Source organism: Falco punctatus (genome assembly GCF_963210335.1).
Source record: "Falco punctatus genome assembly, chromosome: 3".
In the NCBI taxonomy this organism is placed as follows: Eukaryota; Metazoa; Chordata; class Aves; order Falconiformes; family Falconidae; genus Falco; species Falco punctatus.
In genome coordinates this window covers 72,684,217-72,697,483 of record NC_137582.1, presented here as the reverse complement: position 1 = coordinate 72,697,483, position 13,267 = coordinate 72,684,217, and the positions used below count along the sequence as shown (strand labels likewise).

The following is a 13,267-nucleotide window of genomic DNA, read 5'->3' as shown; positions in this document are numbered from 1 at the left end:
CGAAAACCTGTTTAGCTCTGTTTTACTGCACCACTACTTTGTACCAGAAGACTTAACAAAGTAACCTCTTTTCTACCCTTGAGGCACTCTGAGTTTTGTATTTAGGTAAAGACATTTGAAATCTATTCAGGTATTCAGAGCACTGGTTCATTTTGAGAATGGTTTCCTTGGGCAGGGTCATTGTCAATGTAATATTTCACCTGGTCAGGATTTGCAGATTTTGCTTCAAATTGTTGCCTAAAAAACAACCAAGAAAATTTTAACTCATTCACACCATTTATTTTACCTTTATGCTGTCATAGTAAGAAATAAAATTGATCTAGAACTGTACAGAGTGCATTTTTTTTCACTTGACAATGTAGTGTCAGGCGTGCTTGACAAAATGATTAAAATAATCCTATTACTGTTTTATACCTTGTCAACCTGTTAGGATTTTGGGTGAAGGTCAGTACTTATTTGGCAAAGGGACGTCAAGAATTTGCTCAGTTCCTTGTGCAATCTTAAAGCAGTTTAGCTCTGCTGGAGTACATAGTGTAACAAACAGGAAGCAGTATGTCTCAAGGAGCTTGGTATTTGCACGGTGGGGTTCTTTTTTGTTTGTTTGTTTGTTTTTTAAATCTGTGGGCAAGTTGGGACTGAATCTGGCAAAATCATGGAGATTTTTAAGGCAGGGAGGTCTCCGTGGACAGATGGAAAAACTGATCTGTTTGTCTATCCAGGTACTAAACTAGACTGAGAATTTTCTGCTATGATGGTTCAGTGAAGACTGTAGTCGTTTAGAGTTTAGTAGAGTTTAATTGAGCCATTACACAAGTCAAAAAAGTCAATTTATACAGCCATGAATACTACTCAGGCACATGAGCTTTGCCTACAGGGTAGCAGTGCCTAGCAGAGTGTTATGTGCCAAACTAACGGCAACAGTGATGTGCCAAATAAAAGCATGGTGTGAAGGTAATTGGGCAAATGATAGAGGATTTGGTGGTTTGGAACTCCTTCATGGTGTGTCAGTGAGATTTCTATAGAGTTTGGTAATACACAACCAGCAGGAATTACTAGTTCAGTGAGACATGTCTGAGGGAGTTTGTGTTGGGATTTTATTATGAAGGAGAACAGCATGCACAGAGACAAAGCTCTCTCTTGGGCTGCAGCTCTTACAGTTCACCTTGGGTGGCAAATAGGCAAGGAGTTGATCAGACGAGTTCGTCGTGAGTGTGTCAAAAGAATGTACATTTAGCAAACTAAACTAAGGTAACTAAGGAAGAGAATTAGGGTGACCTAATTGGGGTGAGGTGGACAAGCTAGTGGGTCTTAGCTTATGGTATGGAAACTGCAAACAATCCAGAGTTGCACTGAATGTATTTGCTTTAAAACTTCTGGGAGGTTGATCTGGGGCTGACTGCATGGTTGATCTATGCCCTCTGTGGGCATTTCACCTGCATACAGCCCAGCTCTATTTCACTTTTGTTCCACATGTCCTATTTTTTCTGGAGCATAAGGAGGCAACCCCCAAGGGTTGATACGTCAAGGTGAGTAATACCCTGCTCTTGGCAAGCTTAATTAAGATTCTCTGTAGGTGCTCCAAGGGGGTTTTGGTTGTTCTGCTTGCAGAAATCCCATACTACGCTGTTGAATGCGAGTGATGAGGATTTATTTGGCAGTCTGCTAGCCTGTCTTGATCTTGCAAAGGAATAGCTCTTGTTAACGGGGTTGCAATTTGCAGCATGGAAGCAATAGCTTTAAAGCCAGAGAAATTTAGTGTCTATGTGTGAATGTGACAGGACCACAAGTCAAACAGATCCATCATTCCATGTTTTTGAAGTAGTTCCTAATCTCTACTAGTTTCCAGGACTGTAAAACCCAACTAGATCAAGGTGAATCTTAAATAGGGAAAACCCAAATTAAGTTGGGCAAATTATTAAATAAAAGTCTTGAAGAAATGCCTGCAATAACGCCGCCTGTGGTGTTCATGAAGTTCGAATCGTTTCAAAATGTATTTCCATTCCAATATCTCCCTGTACTTTCAGGGCTGCTCCTTTTCTTTCCTTTGCCTCTGAGGCTCAACTTTGAGTCTGCTCCTTGTTCCAGCTAAGCCTATGACACCTCAGGTTTGTGTTAGTCTGCTGGTTCCCTTTCAGAGTCTCTGCTGCTTCTGCCTTCCTGCCCCTTTCCGCACCCAGGACATGCTTGTGTGTGTGGGAGGTGAGGAGTGCACCATTTTCGCACAACGATGTCACACATGGTGATACCATTTGTCACAGTGGGTTTGAACGAGGAGCACATTCAGTTTCTCGGGTGCTGCAGATCACTTTACTGCATTTAAAAAAAAATATTTTAAAAATCCCTCTTTTCCAAAACATTCCCAGTAAATTGTTTGGACTGTGTCATTCTCCTGTGAATAACAGAATTTATTCTGACAGTTTGCACTGCATGAAATATGGTGGCCAGCAGGATCAGGAGAGAGTCCGAGTGCTGTAGGCATTGCAGGAATTTTCCACCTACTGGAGAAATGCGCTGTCAGGCACAACTAGGGCAAGGCCAAGTCACAATGGCAAATTATTGTAGTCTGGTGCTATGTTAACTTAAGCCAAATTAAAACATAGCATGAATTCCATTTGGCTTTTATGTGCTAACTTAAATGGTGGCTTATCCAAATGATCACACGTTATTCCTTCTTAAAAAATATAAGTTAGCTTAGCAGAGTTGTAGTCAGTATAGACAAAGTTCAACTCTTACATCACAGTAAGATTTTAATTAAAAATCATAGATCCATGATGAAGGCTATTATACCAGATTTTCTTGACCTTTGGGTCAAGAAATTTATTTTTGCTATTCTTAATTCATTAAGCCCTTTTTAAACTCTTACTTTGTCTTGTATTGTTCTTCTGACCTGTGCCTGTGTTTCCAGTATTCTTGTTTGAGAATTAAGATTTAAAAAGAAAAAAAAATCAAACAATGTTGATTAAGAAAAAAATATGCTGGGAGCTACTTGTACCACTTAGCACTCTTCATGAAGAACATAAATCTGTAAAGGAAAAGAGTCTAATCTTATTTTCCAAAAATACCAGATGCTTTCTGACCTCTTATTAAAATTGAAATATATTCTCAGAATGCCACAGACATCCTTGTGATAGCTTAAGAGAACTTCTCATGTTTTCCAGGAAAGTGACTTTCAGAAGCTATAAGAACAATTCTGAAGTGCCTCAGACATCTGTGCCTTTTGTCATCCCCAGTCAATGTTTATTTGGAAACTTCTGTGGTTGCGTGCACTGGGAGACAGGCCCTGTTGCTGTGTGACCAAGGCACATATGGGAGATTTTATTTCAACATGATGCTCTTAGCCAGAAAGATACTGAAGAGCTCTTTTTCCATATCTTCTCACACTCGGAACATGTCTTATTTTAATTTCATGTCGAAAAAGAAAGGTTTTTTTGTTGTTGTGTGTGGTTTTGGGGCTTTTTTTGTTGTTTGTTTGGTTTTTTACCCTTATGAAATCAGATTCTTTTTCAGGACCACGTAGGTCATGGGGAAGAAAGAATTCATATAGTACACTTCCCCCACAACTGATTCTTGATTTGCTGAGGGCTAAGTGATTTTTCAAAATATTATTGCACTCCTATCTTCGTTTCAGTTGCAGTTTATTACTCAAGAGTCAGGTGCCAGGCATACTATGATGTATATTGCTGTTATTTCAAAAGTTTTTGCGCTAGTGCACTTGCATTTTCTTCCATCTACATGAGCTTCCTGATTGTTATTTATAAATCTGGATTTTCTCCTTCTATATTCTCCTCTCTTATTTCAGTCCTTCCTTTTATTTGCTGCAAAGAGCACAGCTGCAGTTAAAAGGAATTTCACATTTTCAGTATGCAAAAATTTTCAGTGTACTGAAAAGAAGCAAGTCAACAGTTCAGAGATGGTGATCCTTCCCTGCATTAGGTGATTTTCCTTTCTCCCAAAATGACCTGAGGGCGAAAAAAAAAATAATCCTCCTATTAAAACCAAGTACATAGTCAACAGTAGACATAAGAAAAGGAGAACACTGGTAAAACTTTTTAAAGGCAGTTTCAGAAAATGTATTTTAATAAACATAGAATTAAGTACTTTTGTATTAAGTTTTGATTTATGATTTTGATTATGCTGAATGTCATCTCCTTTGCAGCGCTCATACTCTAGATCTGGAAAAGAAACCCAAATATCATATTTCAATGACGCATCTTTTCACTTCTGTGACTTCTTCCCTATATTCTAAAAAGCACAGGGAATGGAATGAAAGGAAATCTGACCAAAATAGTCCATCATATGAAAACATAGGCTATTTATGGTAGTGTAATAATAAATGGTAATGAATGAAGGGAAGAAAAGGAAAGACGAGGCAAGTACAAAATTGAACAACTGACATTAGTGACTCTGTGTTGAGGCTGCCAAAATTATCTCTCTTAGCTCTTCATTTTGTACTTCAGCTGCAACCAGCAAATGCCTTGTCAATCTACTACAGCACATGTCTTTATTTCAAAATGAGAGGCAACAAAATAGTAAGTAGTTTGCAACAATAAATTTAAGTGATAATGATCTTGGGGCTCAAGCTTCTGAAACAATTAGCACCTTATAAGGTTACTTAAATGCAAAACCAAAACTGATTTCCTGGGGGACTTTTAAAAAGCCTTTTGATGTAAATAAAGGACAGAGATATTTTCCTCATTTGTTGTATTTTTTTTTTTTTTTTTTTGTTAGAAGTCATTGTAATGTTGAGCTTCTTTGGTAAAAATTGGAAAAGCTGGAGAAAACTGAGCCAGCTTATTCTCAACAACAGGACATGTCATTTGTTTCCTAAATGTCTTTGAATATATTATTTTCCTATGCTATTCCTCTGGACTTTTAAGCTTTTCTATAGTTCCTCTTATTTCCATGAAATGTAACAGCAATGGAGCAGTATAGATTATGTAGGGAGGAAGAAGTAGTGAGCAAGGCATTGGTCTCCCTGTTAATACTGTGTGTACCAAAGTATATGATAAGTGAGCACTGGAATGTCATAGAAAACAATACAGTACTAAACTTTGCTTTTTACAAATTTGTGCTATAAAATTGAATGTGAATGTCCACATGCAGCTTTAATGATACTCAGAAAAATGTCTAATTGAAGATGACATTGTGTGTGTGTGTGAACATTGATCCATTTTAATCGATGGTGCTAATTAGAAAACATCTGTAAAACTGTGTTGTGTAATATTGATGTGGAAGTCAGAGTTAAATGAAATGGACTGTATGTTATGGGTGAGCAAATACAATGTGGATGTTATAAAATCCCCTCTGGCCCGGGAATATTTGAATCAACACCAATTTGACTCTGGTTAGATGATGGGTCCAGTTGCAGAATAATCTAGCAGAACTCAGTAACTTATACTGTGGGATCTGACTGATTGCTATTGTTGCACGATAGGATCTCTCTAAGGTCCAAATATTAGCTTTCTCTTAGTGATTCAGAATGAGATGTTAATGTTTTGAATTCATGTTCATCATCTTACAGGTGTCCTGGCTAATGTTACCTGAATTAAGAATTCCATTGCTGTGCAGCCCTAGAACAGCTCCTGCCTTTGATTAGTGGTACAGCCAGGAAAAAGGATACGGTGGATCCTATCTAAAATTACTTAGATGTGGGATGCTCCCCAGACTACAGGGGGATATCTGCTCCACCGTGGTCCTACATGAGCTGCAGGGGGACAACTTGTATCACCATGGTCTTTACCATGTGCTGCAGGGGAATCCCTGCTCCAGTGCTTGGAGAACCTCCTCCCCCTCCTTCTTCACTGACTTTGGCGTCTGCAGGGCTGTTTCTCTTACATTTTTTTCCCCTGTTCCTCTTTCACAGCTGCTCTCAGTGGTTTTTTACCATTTCTTAAATGTGTTATCATGGATTTGCCATCAGCGTCACTGATGGGCTCAACTTTGGGCATTGGTGGCTCCATTTTGGAGCTGTCTGGAGCTGGCTCTGACAGACTTGGTGGCAGCTCCTGGTGTCTTTTCACAGAAGCCACCCCTGCAGCTCCCCTGCTACCAAAACCTTGCCACATAAACTCAATACATTGGCATTATTGAAAGAGAGTCACCTTCCTATCACAAATACACAAAATGCTTCTTTTGATGGTCTTCTGAACTTCTGGCTGTGTAACAGTTACAGATCAAGGAAAGGCTGCAACTTTCTTTGCAAAAGACCTCAACTTCCAAGCTGAATGCAAGTTTACTGTGAAAAGAGGAAGTCAATTTGATCTCTGCTATTACTGCATATTTAATTGTCATGGAAACTTAGAGTCAGTTTTTTATTACACAGGATTTATCTATTTGCTACACTTCAACTCCATTTCATATTGGAGTTCTTAAATTGGAATCATCCAGTGTAAATGTTATATACTTGGAGAACTAGTAACAAGATGGAAAACGTAAGTCAGATAAAAAAAATAATGGGGGAAAAAATGGAGAAAGTATATGTACTTCTCTTATAAGGAGAAACAGGAAGGTTTTGTTTGTCTTGCTGTGTGGACTCGGTTCCTAAATAGCGAATGAAGAAAAAGAAAACTATGTTGAGAAAGAAGCTGAGTCTTCACAAGGTTTTTAGACGGCTTCTCAGGAAGGTGGCACCTGAGGCAGAATGTAGGCTGTTAAATTGGATGCCAAGCGCCAGTACTTTAGTGGTAGCACTCTGAACTATTCCCTGTACAGCAGGCAGGATCAGATAAAGGAGTTGCTAGGTAAATCGTCAGTGTGCCAAGAGGTGTCAAGGTGAGAGGTTTGATTTACTGGAAATGTTTCACTGAATAGATTAAGTCCTGCTCTGCTGTGTCCACTCCTGATCCAAAATGAAATCTGATTGCTAGTCGTTAAAAGGTGATAGATAAATAATATACAGAAGAGCCTGCAGTTAACTTCGGTTCTAAGATACAGAAGTCTGGTATAGTTGTTGGATGGGGTTTTTGCATTTTTTTTTTTTTTTAGACCAGACTCGGTGCAAGTACTCTGTGTTGTCCTGGCAATCAGCTTGTTCCAGGACAGGCCAAGCTTCTAATCCTACATCCCCAGAACAGTATCCTAGATGCCAAAGATCTGCGATTCAGGAGTTTCCTGAGAAAAATCGCTGTCTCTCTAAGACATTTTGATCTGTGAACTCGTTCAATTTATTTTCATGTATTTGTGAGCTTTTTAACATTCATAACATCCCTGGCAAGATGTTTCACTACTTCACTTACACCTACTTTGCACAGTGTGAAGAAGTTTAGAACAAATGAAAGGAAGTGCTTTTTCTTTCAGTGGATAATTACATTGTCACCAGATGTTATGGTTGCCAAAGTGGTGGTTCCAAGAGCAGTTGAACAAAGTCACGGAAAGAAAATCCATTTACAGCAGTTAAATGCAAGAATATAATTTCTGGCTTTGAAAGTACTGATACTTGAAAACAGAGAGGGTAACTCAGGAAAAGCATGCCCTGCCTATAAACCCAGGCAGAGGATGTTAACCTGATCGACCTTTGTTGTAGCTTAGAGCAGTTGTCCATATGTTCTTCACTTAATTGCCTGTATTGCTTGATGACTTTGAACAAGTGAATGAAAATCAAATGAAAACCATTGTTGGCATTCCTCATCTCTTAGCTCCTTTCAAGCTGATAGTCTAATGCACAGTCGGTTCCTGAGCAAGATTTTGCAGCGGATAGGAATAAGGCTTTGTACCTCTGTCCCCTCTGTTCAAGGAAGTCTCATCGTATATTTATGAGCACTTGCTTCTCTTTCCGATGATATTGACTGCAGAGTGTTGCTGAAAGCTCTCATATCACTTGAAAAAGTTTGATATTTCATTATGCAGATGACAGCTGTTGGCTATTCCCTCTCATCATAAAGGATCTCTAACCTCAGTAGTCACTAGCTCAATAGATACCAAAATTGTTCCTCAGGTTTATTTTTATTCGGACAAGTAGATTTGTGCCAGAATATAGCTAACTGAGCAACAGCTGCACATAGCTATCCAACAGCTAGAAATTTAAATATAATCATGCATCTGACCAGTGCATTGGTTCCCAATAGTTCTCATTGCTACACGATTCTAACGAGATCAGTTAAATTACAAGTATCTGCTCTTCTGCTAGCCCTGTAATTGTTTGAACCTGTCAATGTTATAGGAGTCAGCAAAGCTTTATGTATCAGACCCATATGAATTTCCATCCTGTGCACTAATGATTTGCACTGTTATGCCTGTGGATGTGAGGGTTTGAGTGTGCGCCCCCATATCTGTCTGCCAGACAGCTTTCCTGGCAGTCAGCAACCCTCACGAGTCAGTTCTGCTGCTTCTCCTGACTTCAGTGATGTGTGTCCTTCACATGGGACATCCTTTCTCTGGGCTGCAGAGGGCCTTTGGATACAGCGGAGAAGGTCTCACTTGTGCATTGTGCTGCCGTGCTGTTCTCTCCAGAAAGGCTTCTTGTCCTTGTGCATCCCTTACACTTCAGGCAGTGCTTCTTCCCTGTGCATTCAGATCCTTTTCTCTGTGGAGGAGGATAGTTTTTATCTGGCAGCCTCTCCTCTGAAGAGGATTCAGGAAGTTTAACACTTCAGTCCCCAAACTCATTCAACTCCTCTCCTATGCAGCAGTTCATCTGGCTATTTTTCTTAATAAGTGGTTCTGTTTCCATGGTAATGGAAACTATGCCTTTGTCTGGTGTCAGCTGTGATATTAATCCATCTTTGTTGCACTGAGAGGTAGTGCCCTTCAGACCTTTGCTTGGTGATTTTTCTGGTATTTCTCTTTATGAATTATCCATATAATCTGTGTCAAATCAATGTGTTGAGGTACTTATTAATGAAATAATTACATTAAACGTATGTTTGCTATTTTATATGTGACCTATTACTGGCTTTTGGCCGAGACTAAGCACAGCAATTAACGTGTTTGGGGTGAATAGTTCTCAGCCTCTTTCTCTGAAGAAAATTGTAGCATTTTCCAAACGACATGTATTTGGAATTCCAGTTACAGTAAACCTACATTTCTCCAATGAAAGGTATTGCAGCCATCCTCCGTGCTCCAATGTGTGGTCGAGATCAACAGCACAGTGTGGATGTCTGTTTTTATATACAAGTTGAAAGTGAGCTGGCTGCGGTTTGGCTCAGCAAAACAGAGATGTTGATGACAATTTAGGTGAGAGAGCAAAACTAGCTTGCAAAAGCAGTGTTGGCTCCTTTGGGTGGTATTTTTTATCATTTAAGTTTGTGGCTTTTTATGAGGGATTCTTTCCCCTTGACTGCTGTTAGTCATGCTCCAATTAATAAGCCAGTCAGCTTCTTATCAGCCACATGTGGCCAGGGCTTCCTAGCCTCTGCTTTTTAACGTGGATTTTGGCTTTTGGATTTTAACTAGGTCTTTTGTTGTAATGGAATTAGATTGCTGCATGGTGTTGGTTCTGGACCTAGTTGTAGTCACTTGGCATCAACAATTCAGGAACTCGTTTGGTGGTTACGTGGTGGGAATTTCAGTGGTGTTTGTGCTTGTTGTCTTTCAACAGCATTGCCCACTTTCAGGGTTATGTTTGTAGAGTTTGGCAATAGATCATGATCAGCAATGGTGGCCTTCTGGGATCTCTGGAAAAGTTAAGCTGTTAAAAGGGCTCCAGGAGCTCACTAAGCGTATGTTCCTCAGACTAGAGGCAGGAGGAAACCTTTTCTAACTGCTCACCTGTCTGGCTTTGTAGGGTTATTGTTTTTATCTGAATGTTTATTTTTTATTGCTTGTGACAGACTGTTCTGTTGCTTGCTGGGAAGAATGTTATAAACGGGATATGTTATGAAATGTGACATTAAACAAATGTGAAAGTCTGCTTTCTCCCATCTTTCTCGCTTTTCCTTTTATTTCTGTCCAGTTGTGGCCAGCCACAGTATTAAGTTCTCTGTCTCTGAGCCCTACTTTGGACTATTTTGGCAGTTTTGCTAAAGGAGCAGGTTGAGTACTGTAATTATTTGTGGTGGCGTACAAGAGAGAGGGACTAGTCGGGAAGAAAGTACGAAGATGAAAGCATGGTAGGCTTTTAACTGAAACACATTGAAGAGGGATCCACATGTTATTGTACATGCTTCGGATTGATCTGTAATGTATCTTGGCAGTGTGAACTCTTTACTTTGAGAGAGGTGAATAAAGCTTTTGGCATGCCTCCCCAAGAGAATCACTATGTGATTGAAAAAGGGTAGTTGTGCAAGTATCTTCATAAACACGAGAAGATCAAATAAGAAAAAAACACCTTTATCATAATAGCAATTCTGGACCTCCCAGCAAATTGACCTACTAGGATCTGTTACTGCGTAAGTTACTTTACTGCAGTGAGAAACAATTTGTACGCAAATAATAGTTAAAAATGCATCAGTATTTTGTGATGTAATGGTGAATTCTAGTATGAATTTTACTTAAGATAACAGACTGTAGGTCTTATCATTTAGACTGCCAAATTTTTTCTCCATAACTTTTTATGTATTTAGCTCTTCATGGGCTACAGCTTCTGACTGTTCTTTTGCTATCAACATCCTCCTTATTTCATATATGACAGGTATCACTGACTAACAGTTTAAGAAGAATACATTTAAAACGTCACATCTTGCAAAAAAAAAATAATTATCTGGTTTTAGGCTGGTATGAAAACCAGTTCAACAATCTTTTTTTTTCTGTAGCTTCAAATGGTAAGGTGGATGAGGGCAAAGACTTGGCTAAATGTCATTTCAGTTCAGATACTTAAAGCTCTAGTGTCCTTGGCTGGTTATCAAAGTAAAAAAGTAGCTGAGCCTTCTAGTTGCGCTTGGCATAAAGTGGTCTTTAACTAGGGAGTGGAGGAGTAAGAATGGAGGATGCTGCTTGTTCCAGTAATCACAACCTTAATTCCTTTACAATGTGAGCTTGCCACCAATCTGTCAGACTGACAAGGGAGCCTTTGCTGTACTGAATGTTTTGAGGGTTTTTTTTCTGTAAGAAGGAAAATGTTGTGCTATATTATGCAATTTCAAAACAGTCTATGTAGTGAAAATCTGTATCTGTTTGAATAAGTGGGAGCAGTAATTCTATTCTTGCAGATAGAATGCAAATAGAATAATTTTTCTTTTAGCATATTAATTCAATAAGGAGATTAATAGAAGCTTGCAAACTTCTTAGTCAAAATCTTTATTCTCTCCAGAGAATGCAAGACAATTACTACTTGGATGCTGATAGTAAATGAACTGTTTTATTGAATTCTCATAATGAAATATTGGAGGCTGGTGTATGATAGTTTTTATAAAGACTATATTTGAGGAAGACTTTGTAGAGGAGGCAAAAGAGAACAGAATATTTTGTTTCAAAAAGAGAGATAAAGAAGTGATTGCTAGTGGAGCAGTGGCAGCTACTGTTATAGTCTTTTGGCACTCCTGACTTACAGTATGGTTTAGAATCAAATTCTTAACTTCAGGTACATAAGTAGTCATAGCTTAATTCCCGAGCTTAAGTTATTATGAATGATTGATTCTACTTTATTCAAGGATTGATATATCTTTTGCAATACTGACTAGCATCACCCTCTGTTTCTCAATTTTCAATCCTGATCTTGATTTATGCTAAAATTATTTACACCTGAAATGACGACAATTAATTCTTAGTCTTTTTAGAGAATTATATATATATGACTGTTATTTAGAAGGATAACACAAAGTCTATCTACTATATATTTTTACACAGAATACTGAGGTTGGAACTTAAGGAGAGGTCGCTTAGGAGTCTTCATTAGAGACAGAACTTTCTTTACAGAGACCATCAGTAGTGTCAAACTTTCCTCCAACTGTGGAAGTCCTGCTGACATCTGGTGTTAGATTCCAAATTTTACTTTGGGAAATTGTAGCTCTGAATGTAGAAAAAGTTGCGGTCAATCATTTTTTGTTTGGGCTTTTTTATTTTTGTCAGATGTTGGTATCAAAATTCAGATCTTGCAGCTTTGGCTTGGAAGGAAGACATAGGGGTTTTGAACAATGTAAGGAGGGCTTTTTCTGTCCTTTTACTATAGCACATTAGAGGTTCAGAACAGTGTGGTCCAGTTTTTCATATTTAGGTTTCAGAATGTTGTATATTGTACCGTTCTTACATCATGCAACCTCTGAAATTTTTCCTGCCCAGTAGTTTATTTCTTAGCTAATTATGTTACTTGTGACATTGAATATTGCCTCTTTTTTTTTTTTTTTCCCCCAGTGTGACAATGCAAAAGGACTCAAAGCCTTCTATGACGCAATAAAATACGGACCTAATCATCTGATGGTTTTTGGTGGTGTATGTGCAACAGTTACTTCTATCATTGCTGAATCTCTGAAGGGATGGAACTTGGTTCAGGTAAGGCATCGAATGGAATATGTTCAAATGCTGACTATCTTGTATCTGTGTGTCTTTTTAAAATTTAAAAGTTAGTATTTGATGCTTTTCAAGCTTAACATTTTGCGTAATTAGTATATTGCAGTTTTGAAGATCAGTGAAGTTATATGTAAAGAAGAGCAGTTAATTCTATATAGTACTAAATTTTAAGGCTTGGCGTTATGCTCAAAACACTTGTGATTATGGGCAGCAGTCATGCATCAAAACATTAATTAAATAAAATCAACTTAATATATCTCAAAAAACAACCTAAATGAGATGAAGTTTGGTCATGGTAGGCAAGCATATCTAGGACATATCCAATGTTAGTGGAAACAACTTGTAAGGCCTTAAATTATGGTACAGTGTGGTCTTAGTCTTTACTCAGTCAAAATGCAATAATTCCTATTAACTTTAAAAGTGTTGGAAGTGCACAAATTGTAAGTAGTAACTGGGTATCTCAGTATTTGACTCACAAAGTACATTTATTCCCAGCTGTTGTTCTTTCTGACTTTATTAAAGGTCAAGTTTGTGGAAAGGTTCCCTCTGCTGAGGAATCAGAATTTATTAATACTAATCTTTAAAATGCAGATAACAGCATGATTTTCTTCATTTCTTCAGTCATCTGTCCAGTGATGATCTTTGGCTTGATAGCTGTTCATGCAAGGTAGCCAGCCAGTTCTGCTTTTCAGATGTGGAAATGGCCTGGCTTCCTACTCTATACTCATGTTGCCCAAAGATAAGTTTGTGTCATTTTTATTAAAATAAACCAAATATTTTATGGCAAAATAATAGTATATGACAATTACCTGAGGTTTTGGTTACAGGCAGACTCCTCTTTTCCACCTGGAATACTCACTGAGATTAGAGCAGAATGAACAAATGA

General features: G+C 38.3%; 1 protein-coding gene across 5 annotated transcripts in view; it reads left to right on the top strand.

The window, feature by feature from the left end:
- Positions 1–13,267, top strand: part of GABBR2 (gamma-aminobutyric acid type B receptor subunit 2) — a 502,330-nt gene that overhangs the window by 91,958 nt on the left and 397,105 nt on the right. For all 5 annotated transcript variants that reach the window (XM_080378574.1, XM_080378573.1, XM_080378575.1 and 2 more), the window contains exon 2: positions 12,226–12,363. In XM_080378574.1, the coding sequence (XP_080234700.1) occupies positions 12,226–12,363 (138 nt within the window). The remainder of the gene's footprint in view (positions 1–12,225; positions 12,364–13,267) is intronic.